This window comes from Thalassophryne amazonica, chromosome 17 (genome assembly GCF_902500255.1).
Source record: "Thalassophryne amazonica chromosome 17, fThaAma1.1, whole genome shotgun sequence".
In the NCBI taxonomy this organism is placed as follows: Eukaryota; Metazoa; Chordata; class Actinopteri; order Batrachoidiformes; family Batrachoididae; genus Thalassophryne; species Thalassophryne amazonica.
Genome location: NC_047119.1, coordinates 54765585 through 54782132, shown reverse-complemented (window position 1 = coordinate 54782132; position 16548 = coordinate 54765585). Strand labels below are relative to the sequence as shown.

General features: G+C 42.7%; 1 protein-coding gene across 3 annotated transcripts in view; it reads right to left on the bottom strand.

Moving 5' to 3' along the window:
• The window catches only part of snx30 (sorting nexin family member 30), a 44083-nt gene that overhangs the window by 14940 nt on the left and 12595 nt on the right, over positions 1-16548 (bottom strand). Inside the window, exons 6-8 of one of the 3 annotated variants that reach the window (XM_034191906.1) lie at positions 13123-13322; positions 6135-6224; positions 3104-3259 (exon numbers count right to left, since the gene is read on the bottom strand). In XM_034191906.1, the coding sequence (XP_034047797.1) occupies positions 3104-3259; positions 6135-6224; positions 13123-13322 (446 nt within the window). Of the gene's footprint in view, positions 1-3103; positions 3260-5452; positions 5504-6134; positions 6225-13122; positions 13323-16548 lie in introns of those variants that run through there. The other 2 variants (XM_034191907.1, XM_034191908.1) reach the window with 2 other exon arrangements.

The window sequence follows — 16548 nt, the reverse complement described above, 5'->3', positions numbered from 1 at the left end:
GCACAGCCATTGAAGAGGAGTGGACCAACATTCCACAGGCCACAATTGACAACCTGATCAACTCTATGCAAAGGAGATGTGTTGCACTGCATGAGGCAAATGGTGGTCACACCAGATACTGACTGGTATCCCCCCCCCCCAATAAAACAAAACTGCACCTTTCAGAGTGGCCTTTTATTGTGGACAGTCTAAGGCACACCTGTGCACTAATCATGGTGTCTAATCAGCATCTTGATATGGCACACCTGTGAGGTGGGATGGATTATCTCAGCAAAGGAGAAGTGCTCACTATCACAGACGAGGTCTGTTAGAAAAGTATCCGACCTTATTATTTTTTTTCAAAAGCCATATGGATTTGAATCACGTGTGATTGCGTCAGCCAAGCTTGAACCCTCGTGCGCATGCGTGAGTTTTTTCATGCCTGTCGGTTGCTTCATTCGCCTGTTCCCAGCGCCGATGGACAGGCTGACACCCCGCACAAACAACCAGATCATTTCCAACGTGAAAGCTTTGTTGATCCGGGACCTCGTCTGACTTTCACAAAAAGGCAGAAGATGTGGACATCAGCACTTTTTCCGGCACATTCCACCATTACAGTAGTTTTTTTTTCAAGGAAAAAGAAGCCGAGGGACGCGCCACGGAGCCGTTCATTACACGGGACGAAACCACCTCGGTGTTAGTCTCACAGGACGGCTTAAAGGTGGATTTCAGACGGATTCCGGTTGCTTTCCAGTCGTGTGAATATCCAATTGTGATTGTGCATGAGCTGGACATGCCAGAACATGTCCTGTGAGGCTTCATCACGGCGTTTCTTTTCGCCATGCAGCTCCGCGGAGACGCGCGGAATTCCTCCACCTTTGTTCCTCTTTCCATGACAAAAACTCCTGTAACAGTGAAATGTGCCGTTCATTTCTAAACTGGACGCTGTCTTGATCCGGTATGTTCTCTGACTAGCACAGGAATTGTGAAAAGATGTGGACATCTATATTATTAAGTAAATATTTGTGTTTTTTTGTCCATTTTTCAGAGAATATGAATGACAACACAAAAACTTTTTTCCCCACTCATGGTTAGTGGTTGGGTGAAGCCATTTATTGGCAAACAACCAGGTTTACTCTTTTTAAATCATAATGACAACACAAACTACCCAAATGACCCTGATCCAAAGTTTACATACCCCTGTTCTTAATACTGTGTAAGGCCCCTTTAACATCAACGACAGCTTGGAGTCTTCAGTGGTAGTTGTGGACGAGGCTCTCTGATGGTAAAGCTGCCACTGAATATGTTTGGGACTTTATTTACATTAATTACAAAGAAATACAAACACTATGGCACTCTATGGTAAATCTGCATGGAGTAGACAGTTCTCAAAAACTGAGTGACTGTGCAAGAAGTAGAAGAGTGAGGAAAGCCACCAAGACACCCAGACAACCCAGAAGAAGTTATAGGCTTACGTGGCTGTGATTGGAGAAATTATGCACAGTGCAAGCTTTGCATTTTGTATCATGATGAAGTACTATAGAGTAGGATTTTCTTAAAAAGAAGACCTGAAAATTTAGCTACAAATTGCCAGAAGGTACATCTGAGATGCAAGTCTGGATTTGATCTGTTCTGGTGAAAGAAAATCCTTCTCTGCTCTACTCCACTATGAAACTAAGAGTAGTGATGCATGTGCCCTGACACCTGCACATCTTTGATTTGTGCACTTGCACACACTCTACCATGCAGGAGACTAACCTCATCTCAAACTCGTAAACTGTTATAAACTGTGCGAGGCTTCGTTCAAAGAAAATTTTGAAATGTTCCAAATCTCCATCACGCATTAATTACGTGAACTTCAAGTGAACATTGCGCAAACAATTCAAAAACAGTGCATGTGAGTGTGAGTGATTGTGTCAGCGCACCGCATCAGAGCGCAGCTCATCTGAATGATTAGAAAGAGACGTTAAATCTATCATAAACATAGTTTTACAGATAGTCACAAGAAGGATGGAACATGCAAATGTTTTGACAAACCATTACAATCTGAACATTACAAATAATTACCTTTTTAGACAGTTCCGCACAAGACAGAGAGAAAAGCGGCAGCTCAAATTTTCAATTTCAATTTATTTTCATTTATGTAGTGCCAAATCACAACAGAGTTGCCTCAAGGCACTTCACACAAGTAAGGTCAAACCTTACTAACTCCCAGAGCAGCAGTGGTAAGGAAAAACTCCCTCTGAGGAAGAAACCTCAAGCAGAGCAGACTCAAAGGGGTGACCCTCTGCTTGGGCCATGCTACAGGCATAAATTACAGAACAATTCACAAAATGAATATACAGGAAATGCTGTTGGTACACAGGACAGGAGGACCACAAACTCAATTAGTCCTCTGTGATTCCGGAAGCGATTAGAGGTGTTTTGAACAGCCACTCGGACAGAAAATAATTAACCTGCTATGAAATAATTATGTTATATACGCAACGTCCAGCGCACAACGCGGGGCATCTGGTGGAACAAAGTGTGGTGTCCAGCTGGGAACACAGCGGGTGGGATCGTCACGACAAAGTGTTTGCAAGTGCGCGGATCAAAGTCGTGCAAGTGTCAGGTCAACTTAAAGCTAACAATAAGATAATCATACAGTATAACTGGTGTGTTGCTTATGGGGTCAACGAGCTCTAGATTGGTTCATGTTTATAAAATAGGTAGCTGACATCAAGGGTGGTAATAAATTATGCAAAGTTCCTATAATGAGTTGGAATGTGGTGTGTGAGTCCAGAATGTTTTTAGAACCTTAGACCTCAACAGTTTTTAAGAGAACTCAACCCTTTTTTCCCTTGTTAATTACATAATGGTTTTATATTAATTTACTGCCTTAATGTATAATTTTTAGGCTAAGTTAGGAGCTCTTTGCGTGGATACGGGCTCTACAACATTTTGGTTCCCAATTCAAGACCAAATAAAGTGTTAAACTGTCAAAAGGGTTCGGAATTATGTTCAGAAAAAAAAAAAAAAAATCCAAAGTGTACCAGAGTATCAAAGGATCTATAATCAAAGATATTAGGATCTTTCTGTACTCTGATCTCCGACGCCGTCTGCTGCAAGACTGGACAGTTTCTACCTTTTCGTAGTAGTTGACGTTTCTGTCGGCCGCGGCGGTGAGCAGCTGTTTGAAGTCTTGTTTCTTGTTGCTCTGCCAGCGCTCCCAGTCAGCCTTCAGGTCCGCGTTGAAACACTCCACTCTGTCCTGACACTTCTCCACCTCCACGGGGATCTGCTGGGACACAGAGAAAACTACAACTACAGAGGCCCTCAAGGGACACGACGCCAGCCAGCCAGCCAGCCAGCCAGAGACAGACACATGGAGACAGTCAGGGGACACGACGCCAGCCAGCCAGAGACAGACACATGGAGACAGTCAGGGGACACGACGCCAGCCAGCCAGAGACAGACACATGGAGACAGTCAGGGGACACGACGCCAGCCAGCCAGAGACAGACACATGGAGACAGTCAGGGGACACGACGCCAGCCAGCCAGAGACAGACACATGGAGACAGTCAGGGGACACGACGCCAGCCAGCCAGCCAGCGATAGACAGACACATGGAGACAGTCAGGGGACACGACGCCAGCCAGCCAGCCAGCGATAGACAGACACATGGAGACAGTCAGGGGACACGACGCCAGCCAGCCAGCCAGCGATAGACAGACACATGGAGACAGTCAGGGGACACGACGCCAGCCAGCCAGCCAGCGATAGACAGACACATGGAGACAGTCAGGGGACACGACGCCAGCCAGCCAGCCAGCGATAGACAGACACATGGAGACAGTCAGGGGACACGACGCCAGCCAGCCAGCCAGCGATAGACAGACACATGGAGACAGTCAGGGGACACGACGCCAGCCAGCCAGCCAGCGATAGACAGACACATGGAGACAGTCAGGGGACACGACGCCAGCCAGCCAGAGATAGACAGACACATGGAGACAGTCAGGGGACACGACGCCAGCCAGCCAGAGATAGACAGACACATGGAGACAGTCAGGAGACACGACGCCAGCCAGCCAGAGATAGACAGACACATGGAGACAGTCAGGAGACACGACGCCAGCCAGCCAGAGATAGACAGACACATGGAGACAGTCAGGAGACACGACGCCAGCCAGCCAGAGATAGACAGACACATGGAGACAGTCAGGAGACACGACGCCAGCCAGCCAGAGATAGACAGACACATGGAGACAGTCAGGAGACACGACGCCAGCCAGCCAGAGATAGACAGACACATGGAGACAGTCAGGAGACACGACGCCAGCCAGCCAGAGATAGACAGACACATGGAGACAGTCAGGAGACACGACGCCAGCCAGCCAGAGATAGACAGACACATGGAGACAGTCAGGAGACACGACGCCAGCCAGCCAGAGACAGACACATGGAGACAGTCAGGAGACACGACGCCAGCCAGAGCTAGACACATGGAGACAGTCAGGAGACACGACGCCAGCCAGCCAGACAGACAGAGGTAGACACATGGAGACAATCAGGAGACACGACGCCAGCCAGCCAGACAGACAGAGGTAGACACATGGAGACAGTCAGGAGACACGACGCCAGCCAGCCAGACAGACAGAGGTAGACACATGGAGACAGTCAGGAGACACGACGCCAGCCAGCCAGACAGACAGAGGTAGACACATGGAGACAGTCAGGAGACACGACGCCAGCCAGCCAGACAGACAGAGGTAGACACATGGAGACAGTCAGGAGACACGACGCCAGCCAGCCAGACAGACAGAGGTAGACACATGGAGACAGTCAGGAGACATGACGCCAGCCAGCCAGACAGACAGAGGTAGACACATGGAGACAGTCAGGAGACATGACGCCAGCCAGCCAGACAGACAGAGGTAGACACATGGAGACAGTCAGGAGACATGACGCCAGCCAGACAGACAGACAGAGGTAGACACATGGAGACAGTCAGGAGACATGACGCCAGCCAGCCAGACAGACAGAGGTAGACACATGGAAACAGTCAGGAGACATGACGCCAGCCAGCCAGCCAGACAGAGGTAGACACATGGAAACAGTCAGGAGACATGACGCCAGCCAGCCAGACAGACAGAGGTAGACACATGGAGACAGTCAGAGGACATGATGCCAGACAGACAGAGACATGGGGACAGTCAGAGGACATGATGCCAGACAGACAGAGACATGGGGACAGTCAGAGGACATGATGCCAGACAGACAGAGACATGGGGACAGTCAGAGGACATGATGCCAGACAGACAGAGACATGGGGACAGTCAGAGGACATGATGCCAGACAGACAGAGACATGGGGACAGTCAGAGGACATGATGCCAGACAGACAGAGACATGGGGACAGTCAGGGGAAATGATGCCAGACAGACAGAGAAAGGGGAGAAGACACCAGGCAGAGACAGGGGACATGACAGGGGAGAGCCAGCGGACCTAACGGCAGCCTAACTCAGGGGACCTATCAGCAGACTAATGCAGGGGACGGGAGGTGCAGCAGTTTTTAGTTTGACATCAGAATATGACAGAAACACGTGAGACGTTTTCACAGATGGAGCTGCTGGTAAAACTCTTAATGTTTGTTTTTCTCCCGTACGAGACAAACTGACACCACGTGATAATAATAAAAGCGCTCTTAGCCATTACTTGGTCTTTTCAAAATAAAAGCTCAAAAAAATGACCTGTGGAAATGTAACTTAAAGCAACATCTGTGTTCCTTTGAATTGTGACGTCATTAACTCGTCAAATGTGATGGAGGCCAGCAGGAGGCGCTGTGCATGTGGTCATCAGTAAACTTCCCTCCACAACAGCTAAAGGACTGTGTGGCTACAGAGGACGGGTCTGGGTTTTAGTCTTCTGGTCAGAGTGCCCACCTCCCACACCCGAGATCATGAGTTCACATCCTGAGAGGAGCCACAGAGTGAAGACACACACACACACACACGTTAAACAAACTAAAATAATTTACTGTCAGATGATGAAAACTGTGGTACGTTTGTTATTGTCTGATTTTTTTAAATTTTCTTAAGCCAATACAGTGAACTGTGACCGCGGCGGTGTCCATGTGTGTAACAAGTTTCAGATTCAGATGGATGAAGCTTACAGGTGTTCTGTCCTCTTGTTTACGCAGTACGGCCGCTTCCAGCCGGCCCTCGTACTCCGCTTGGCTCTGATCCCTCTTCTTCAGAACATTCTGTGTTCACATAAAGAGAGAAACTGATCAGGGAGTCTGAGAGAAGACAGGAAGTGACAACCGTCTAACTGCGGTCAATAAACAGCAGCAGTGACATTGACGCACAACAAAGATGCACAACGTGAGCGCATCTTCTCAGTAATACGTCAAGAAATTAAAAGGCTTGTTTTTTGTTTGTTTGTTTATTTTGGGCAGCTAGTTTGGTTGGAAAAACAAAAACAATTTTAAAGAGGTCACTTGTTATATACGATAATTAAAACTTTATAAGAACCCAGAAAATGATATTTATTAACAGACGTCTACAATATTGAAGTCACTGAAATGGAAAAAAAAAAAATTCAACGTGTGAAAGGAGGCGTATACTTTTACAAGACACCGTACATCGATTTACATAACGTGCATCAACTCTATGGTTTACGTACTGAGCTTTCTTATCGCACGGTATTCTGTCATAATAAATATTACATTACAATATACTACTACAATATACTATTATTGCAGTAAGTGGGAAATTACTGTTTTTCAAAACAAAAGTACTGAGAAGAATATCATTAAAGTACCAGACTGATAAAGAGTACCACTAAGAGTAGTAGTACTGTTAAAATTAGTGATGGGACGAACAACACTGGTGCGTCAGCACTATGTCGAGCACACAAGAGTGAAACCCCACATTGGTGCGTGTATCGCTTTAAGAAAAAAATATCATGTGACCGATACAGGAACTATGTCGTTCAGGTGCGCCTCACCAAATTGTGTTTATAAGGAAACAAACTATATCCTACAACGGCGTATTAGGGCCATTCAAAGACAGGAAAAAAAAAAAAAAAAAAAAAAGATAAAATTTTTGAGTTTAAAGTCACAAATATATGAGCATAAACATACAAATTTATGAGAAATAACAAGCAAATTTGCAGTATTAAAAACAAATTTTCGAGATTATAAACAAAATCAAATCAAATCAATTTTATTTATATAGCGCCAAATCACAACAACAGTTGCCCCAAGGCGCTTTATATTGCAAGGCAAAAGCCATACAATAATTACAGAAAAACCCCAACGGTCAAAACGACCCCCTATGAGCAAGCACTTGGTGACAGTGGGAAGGAAAATCTCCCTTTTAACAGGAAGAAACCTCCAGCAGAACCAGGCTCAGGGAGGGGCAGTCTTCTGCTGGGACTGGTTGGGGCTGAGGGGAGAGATTCAGGAAAAAGACATGCTGTGGAAGACAGCAGAGATCAATCACTAATGATTAAATGCAGAGTGGTGCATACAGAGCAAAAAGAGAAAGAAACACTCAGTGCATCATGGGAAACCCCCTAGCAGTCTAAGTCTATAGCAGCATAACTAAGGGATGGTTCAGGGTCACCTGATCCAGCCCTAACTATAAGCTTTAGCAAAAAGGAAAGTTTTAAGCTTAATCTTAAAAGTAGAGAGGGTGTCTGTCTCCCTGATCCGAATTGGGAGCTGGTTCCACAGGAGAGGAGCCTGAAAGCTGAAGGCTCTGCCTCCCATTCTACTCTTACAAACCCTAGGAACTACAAGTAAGGCTGCAGTCTGAGAGCGAAGTACTCTATTGGGGTGATATGGTACTATGAGGTCCCTAAGATAAGATGGGACCTGATTATTCAAAACCTTATAAGTAAGAAGAAGAATTTTAAATTCTATTGTAGAATTAACAGGAAGCCAATGAAGAGAGGCCAATATGGGTGACATATGCTCTCTCCTTCTAGTCCCTGTCAGTACTCTAGCTGCAGCATTTTGAATTAACTGAAGGCTTTTCAGGGAACTTTTAGGACAACCTGATAATAATGAATTACAATAGTCCAGCCTAGAGGAAATAAATGCATGAATTAGTTTTTCTGCATCACTCTGAGACAAGACCTTTCTAATTTTAGAGATATTGTGCAAATGTAAAAAAGCAGTCCTACATATTTGCTTAATATGCACATTGAATGACATATCCTGAGCAAAAATGACTCCAAGATTTCTCACAGTATTACTAGAGGTCAGGGTAATGCCATCCAGAGTAAGGATCTGGTTAGACACCATGTTTCTAAGATTTCTAAGAAACATGCAAATCTGTGAGAAAAAAAAGCAATAAATATGCAAGAAAAATGTAGCAAATTTGCCAGATTAAACACGCACATTTTCAAGATTATAAAAATGCAAATCTGTGAGAAAAAAAAAAAAAACATAGCACATTTAACGTTAGCTACATTAACTTAGTAATTTGATAAATAGCCAAATTACCTGCATTTGCATTAACTGCAAGCAAACGCATTATAGCATTATTTCTCTCATCTCTCAGACATTAAATATCGAAACCGCTGCCCATATATTAATTCTTTTTGACTGTAAAAACGTACATGATGAAGCCAGTGTCCCGTCTCATTCCATCGCTAAGGCGCCAATAGGCTGCAGTTGCATGTGCATTTATGTACCTGTAGTTTTACGTGTTCTAATCTTGCATTGTCTTTTTCTCTCAAATATACATACACGTTTATAATCTCGCAAATTTGCGTGTTATTTCCCATAAATTTGCATGTTTATTCTTGTATATTTGAGACTTTAAACTCGAAAATGTAATCTCCATTTTTTTTCCTCCCTGTCTTTGAATGGCCCTAATACGCCGTCATACAACCCCTGGCAAAAATGATGGAATCACCAGCCTCGGAGGATGTTCATTCAGTTGTTTAATTTTGTAGAAAAAAAGCAGATCACAGACATGACACAAAACTAAAGTCATTTCAAATGGCAACTTTCTGGCTTTAAGAAACACTATAAGAAATCAAGAAAAAAAGATTGTGGCAGTCAGTAATGGTTACTTTTTTAGACCAAGCAGAGGGAAAAAAATATGGAATCACTCAATTCTGAGGAATAAATTATGGAATCACCCTGTAAATTTTCATCCCCAAAACTAACACCTGCATCAAATCAGATCTGCTCATTAGTCTGCATCTAAAAAGGAGTGATCACACCTTGGAGAGCTGTTGCACCAAGTGGACTGACATGAATCATGGCTCCAACACGAGAGATGTCAATTGAAACAAAGGAGAGGATTATCAAACTCTTAAAAGAGAGTAAATCATCACGCAATGTTGCAAAAGATGTTGGTTGTTCACAGTCAGCTGTGTCTAAACTCTGGACCAAATACAAACAACATGGGAAGGTTGTTAAAGGCAAACATACTGGTAGACCAAGGAAGACATCAAAGCGTCAAGACAGAAAACTTAAAGCAATATGTCTCAAAAATCGAAAAATGTACAACAAAACAAATGAGGAACGAATGGGAGGAAACTGGAGTCAACGTCTGTGACCGAACTGTAAGAAACCGCCTAAAGGAAATGGGATTTACATACAGAAAAGCTAAACGAAAGGCATCATTAACACCTAAACAGAAAAAAACAAGGTTACAATGGGCTAAGGAAAAGCAATTGTGGACTGTGGATGAAAGTCATATTCAGTGATGAATCTCGAATCTGCATTGGGCAAGGTGATGACGCTGGAACTTTTGTTTGGCGCCTTTCCAATGAGATTTATAAAGATGACTGCCTGAAGAGAACATGTAAATTTCCACAGTCATTGATGATATGGGGCTGCATGTCAGGTAAAGGCACTGGGGAGATGGCTGTCATTACATCACCAATAAATGCACAAGTTTATGTTGATATTTTGGACAATTGAAAGGATGTTTGGGATGATGAAATCATTTTTCAAGATGATAATGCATCTTGCCATAGAGCAAAAACTGCAAAAACATTCCTTGGAAAAAGACACATAGGGTCAATGTCATGGCATAGGGTCAATGGCAATGAGCAGATCTGATTTGATGCAGGTCTTAATTTGGGGGATGAAAATTTACAGGGTGATTCCATAATTTTTTCCTCAGAATTGAGTGATTCCATATTTTTTTCCTCTGCTTGGTCTAAAAAAGTAACCGTTACTGACTGCCACAATCTTTTTTTCTTGATTTCTTATAGTGTTTCTTAAAGCCAGAAAGTTGCCATTTGAAATTACTTTAATTTTGTGTCATGTCTGTGATCTGCTTTTTTTCTACAAAATTAAACAACTGAATGAACATCCTCTGAGGCCGGTGATTCCATAATTTTTGCCAGGGGTTGTAGTATCCACATGTTGCGGATTTGTTGGATGGAGTTTTACTGTTGGATTTTAGATTTTGCTTGCCCTCACCTTGTTCCACTGACTTCATGGATCATTCAAAGAGGTTTTCCCTAGTCTGGAATAATTTTGATCTTTTGACAAAAAATAAATCTTTTTCACGTTTGGGCATTGTTTACTATTATTTTTTCATTTAAATATGTCTGTACTCCTTTCTGGTAAGAGGTTTGAATTGTTTTCAGATAAATTAACCTATTATTTTATTGTAGGCAAAGTGTCGGCTCTGCTCCACGGAGCTATCTTACATCAATAAGAACACTTCATCAATGCTGAGGCATTATAGAGCTCGGCATGGCAATAAGGAATTGGCAGATACTCGTGCGAGTACCCCAGGTATGTTGAAATTCTCCCCAAAAAATTTGAATTTTCAAAAATAGTCCATTACACACAAAAGGCTTTGTGTGACTCTGTAATATTGTTTGTAAAAATTACAGTCCTTTAATAAGCTTTTAATAAAATATTTCCTTTTGGCAAGCAGTGGATGAGGCTGTGGTCAACATGATCATCAAAGACTGTCAGCCACTCATCATTGTTGAAAATGAGGGATTCAGGGAGCTCCTGAAGCTGATTGCACCCTCATATGTTCTACCAAGCAGGAAGGTATATTTAAGAAATGTATGGTTGAATTAACTGAGCACTGTCATGATATATATATTATATTGGTATTACAGTATTTGTATGGTTATTTTTAGGCCATCAAGGACTTGGTGAGCCAGAAATATGCGGAGGAAAAGGAGACAAAAAAGGACCTCCAGAGCATCGTTGCTATTAGTTTAACAGCTGATATGTGGACGTCCATTAATATGGAGGCATATCTTGCTGTTACTTGCCATGATGTGGACAAAGAAAGTCATGAACATTCATCGGTCTTGTGAGTGCAGCATTTTCCTCAGAAACACACTGCAGAAAACACAGCCACGGTTAAAAACAGCCTCATGGAGGAGTGGGGCATTGCGGGCAAAGTCAGGTGTCTTGTCACTGATGCAGCAGCAAACATGATTTCATGTGCTCGAACGCTGCAAATACGGCAAACCATTTCTACTGCCCATTCCATGAATTTAACTGGAAGGAAATCATGTGATCAAATCACAACACTAACAGAAATACGCAACAAAACACAGAAAATTGTGACATACTTTCGATCGAGCACCACGGCCAAAGAAAAGCTCACTCAAATGCAGGAACAGCTGGGAAGAGCTACAGTCCAGAAGATCATGGGTTCAAATCCCCGCCTGACTGGAAAATCACTAAGGGTCCTTGGGCAAGGCCTTTAATCCCCTATTGCTCCCCGTGTGTAGTGAGCGCCTTGTATGGCAGCACCCTGACATTGGGGTGAATGTGAGGCATAACTGTAAAGTGCTTTGAGCGTCTGATACAGATGGAAAAGCGCTATATAAATGCAGCCCATTTACCAATTTTACCTGCAGTGATTTTATAACTACTGCAGGGGTCACTATTGAGTGACCACATAGTGTCAATACAGTGCCGACACAGTTTGTGTAGTGTGTCAACACACTTCTTGAGATATCATCATCCCATCACTAGTTAAAATCTTAAAGATGCCCATTCTAACTGTACCCTTTTGTTTTTACTTGATTGGAATAAAAAGCCGTTGCATTCATTCAGTGGCAGTTTTTAGTACGGGGCATACAGCCGCCGCCCGGGGTGCCATTTTTGGCAGGGCGGCAAAGTGGGCAGGCGCACTGAACAAAAAAAAAAAATAATAATAATAATCTCCACTGCAAAATGTTTTTTTGTCAGTGTGTGGAATTGGCAAATTGGCGCCCCCTGCAGTCAGCTGTAGGCGCCCTGCTTGTTGTCAGAGTTCACAGAAGCAGTGAGAAATGGGGAGGGGCTCACGTTGGACAGTTTGTAATGGAAGGGAAAAGGCGAGGGTGCTAAAGTCAGTTACACCTCGACTTTCTTCCAAATAAAGCACATCTCATTCATAATATTAAAAATACAGGTCTATAATTCCTGCACGTTTTTTTTCTGAATTGTGTGAAATGTCCTGCCGCACACGGAGTGGATTTGGCTGCAATCCCAGCTGGCTGCAGCCGAATCCTCTCCATGTGCGGCAGGAAACCGGGGACAGGCGCTCTCCTTCCCTGTGGTCCGCGGATCCATCCAGAAAAACGAGGCAGGTAACCGATCGGAGGGGGTCTTGCCTGGGGAGTAATTCAGTGTAGAACCGCCACTGCATTCATTTTATTTTGGAAAGACTTTACATCTGACTATAAGACAGGGCTGTTTTATGTTTTGTAATAATGTCCAGTAGTACATACTTTGTCCTATTTTATCATTTTAAAAAAGAAGACCATTGAATAAAATATTGAAATATAAATGACAAGTTTTTAACATTTAGATTTGGTAAATTTTGTTGTTATATTTTTCTAGCAATAAATAATTACAAAAAAAAAAAAACAAACAACTAGGTGTAGCTGTAAAATTAACACACAATCTATGAGAAACAAACGTGTTTATGGTGCATTTATTCAACGAGACACAAACTATTTGTTGCGTTGATTTTCTGGGCCTTGGTATTTACATTCACCTTCGATTTACATGTTTTACGCGGAGCTGCTGCACGGATTTGCTCCCACCGCTGCTGTGACACTGCAGATTTCCCCATGTGGAACATCTCATCTGTTCTTCAGAAGAGAAAGTCAAAGTGTGATGTATTTTCTGTATTTTATTTGTTTTTAAATGCTGATCCCACCTTCATGGACTCGATGTACAGGATGTACTCTCTGAGTACTGGCAGGAAGTCCTGGCTCATGTTCTCGCTCAGGTCCTCCAGTCCGCTGCAACACGTCACCATGCAGCCTGCCATGCCCTCCAGGGGGCGCTGCAGCTCGTCCTCCAGCCCTGCCCAGCTGGAGTACACGGTGCTGTACTCACGGAGCTCCGTCAGGTACTCTGAAGGGAGCATGAGACCAGATACAGAGGTCAGAAAAGATGACGGGGGTCGACATCTTAAAAAAAAAAAAAAAAAAAATTTCTGAGATGTTTGATGACACAAAGAGCTGCACACCTGCATCAGCTGGTGTTTGTTTAGTTTTAAAAGTGTTATCAGCACCTCTGAATTTGAAGAACACATATTTAAAATATGTTCAGAAATGAAAGCAAATCAACCAAGGTTGTGTAGTCCAAATATTTAATAGTGTCCAAAGTTATCGAATGACAACAAAATACTATCCATACAGTGAAAAATAAAGTCAAAAAAAGTACATGTGAGAGAAACCATCACATTTACAGCCAGACACGAGAAAGACTAGATATGTAAAGACAAGGACACAATGCAGAGAGAAATAGAAGATACACTGAGAAGATTACAGTTGTATGATGCAGAGAAAAAGAAGATACGTAAAGACAAGGACTCAGAGAAAGACGATACGTAAAGACAAGGACTCAGAGAAAGACAAGATACGTAAAGACAAGGACTCAGAGAAAGACAAGATACGTAAAGACAAGGACTCAGAGAAAGACAAGATACGTAAAGACAAGGACTCAGAGAAAGACAAGATATGTAAAGAGGACATGACAGAGGAATAAAAGATACGTAAAGACAAAGACATGATGCAGAGAGAAAGACAAGATACCTAAAGAGAAGGACAACACAGAGAGAAAGACAAGATATCTAAAGACAAGGACACAACAGAGAGAGAAATACAAGATACATAAAGACGGACATGGTGCAGAGAGAAAGACAAGACATGCAAAGACAAGGACACAACACAGAGTAAGACAAGATACATAAAGACAAGGACTCGACAGAGAAATACAAGATACGTAAAGAGGACACGACAGAGGAATAAAAGATACGTAAAGACAAAGACATGATGCAGAGAGAAAGGCAAGATACCTAAAGACAAGGACACAGAGAGAAAGACAAGATACATAAAGACAGATATGGTGCAGAGAGAAAGACAAGACACGCAAAGACAAGGACACGACAGAGAAACAGAAGACACGCAAAGACAAGGACACAACACAGAAATACAAGATATGTAAAGACAAAGACATGATGCAGAGCGAAAGACAACATATCTACAGAGATGGACACAACACAGAGAGAAAGACAGGATACGCAAAGACAAGGAAACGACGGAGACACAGTAAGATACGCAAAGACAAAGACATGATGCAGATTGAAAGACAAGATATGCAAAGAGATGGACACAACACAGAGAGAAACAGAAGACATGTATAGACAAGGACACAACACAGAGAAATACAAGATATGCATAGAAGACACGATGCAGAGAGAAAGATGAGATACAGAAAGAGGACATGATACAGAAAGACAAAAGACAGAGAAAGCCAAGATCAAGAAAGCTATAAGACGTGATAGTGGAAGATGAAGAGAGAAAAAGAATGATGCAGACATTAAGAGAAAGAACAGATCAATAAAGATGGAGATAAACACACGATATAGAGAGTCACAGAAAGATAATGTGAGTAAAACAGAGATAAAAAGATTAAGATCAATTGTTAAATTGACATATCTTCTATCATACAGAGAAAGCGAGAGAGCAAGAAACTGATTGATCAACAGAGTGCAGGAGAGCGATAGAGTGAGTGGCAGAGAGACAAACAGATCAATAACATCTATGGACGGATAAACGGACTGAAGCCAGACGGTTGAGAAGGAGAGAATGTTGAACTGGATGAATGATTTGCCAATTGTGGAAACTGCAGCAAACCTTTTGTGTCCTTCACAAGGGCGATCACGTGATCTGACGACATCAGGATCTACAGAAATAATCTTTGTCTTGTTTTTCACCTTTTCCGTCTCCTTCGAGCTCTTCAGTGTCTTCGACCGCCAAATCTAAATGTGTCAACTGGACACCAGAGAGGACGATGGCTGGAGTCCAGGCTGCCGGGTCAAACCTGAGTGCTCACAAACTTTCATCATCTGTACCGATGTGTTTCCATCTTATCACCGAGACGGAAACTAGAACCTGCTGTTTGAGTCAGGCTGCAGCTCGTGAAACCTGAACAGATGGAGCTGGCGAGCCTGTCACACGTGGCGCCGTTATCGAAAACCAAACACGTCCACGTTCATGTCAGAACAAATGCTGGAGCTGATGATTCCAGGAAAGTCAACAGTGCAGATAAAGTCGTGGCTGAGCCGTTTCAAGCCGACCGCAAGCCACAATGCAGTGGCTATAAATAACCAACGAGAGAGGAAAAACCTGCACCACCGAGTGCTGGAGGGCCGCATGTCGGGAAATAACTTCAAACTAACAGGGACCAAAACACATTTCGGACTGAGTCCACGGTTCTGTTTATGGTGTCTCAAACAAATTCTTGATGACCTCAAAGTGGAGAGACAAACAACAGCTGGACCACTTTTGTCTTCTGGAAAATCTTCAGTGATCAAAGCAAAAATATCAAAAAAATGAAGTGTCAGAAAAAGAGTCCATTAAACAGTCAAGGTCAGAGGTCAAGGTCGTAATTGGGCCAAATGCTTCTCCAGAGGGTATATTCGTCATGACTATTTTTAGTGCAGTAGATAACAGAACATTTGCAGAGGAATCGTTCAAATCTGGTTACAAGCACCAAAATTTGACTGTGTATACCTTTTGGTATATATTTTAGACAAATAACGTTAGCCATTTGAATTTTCAATCGGGGGCCAAATGACAAATTGCACAGGGGTCAAAATTAAAAAAATGTTCCAATCATATTGAAAGCTATACCATATTATGTGTCTGATCATAACTATTCCAAAAAGGTATAGTTTGGACCATCTATGACTGAATGTTATGGAGTTACGGGGTAAAAACAGCAAGAATGGTGACAAAGGTCAGTTTCAGTTTGTACAGGGGTCAAAAGTTAAAGTTGCTCCAGTTATTGTAAAACGAGATGCAAATTATTGGTTGAGTTAATAGGGTTTTAAAAAGGAATAGTTTGCACCATGTGTCATGCTTATTTGTCATGTTACGGGGTAAACATATGTCGCATGCTATAGAATCCAATGGACGTCGACATTGTTTAGCCTTTACCTTGCAGACCAAGCATTCAACACAGTCAAAACTATTCAATTTGTTAATCCTATATTAACGCAACCAATCATTTGCACCACTTTTTACCAAAATTGGAGCAACTTTAACTTTTGACCTCTGTACAAACTGAAATT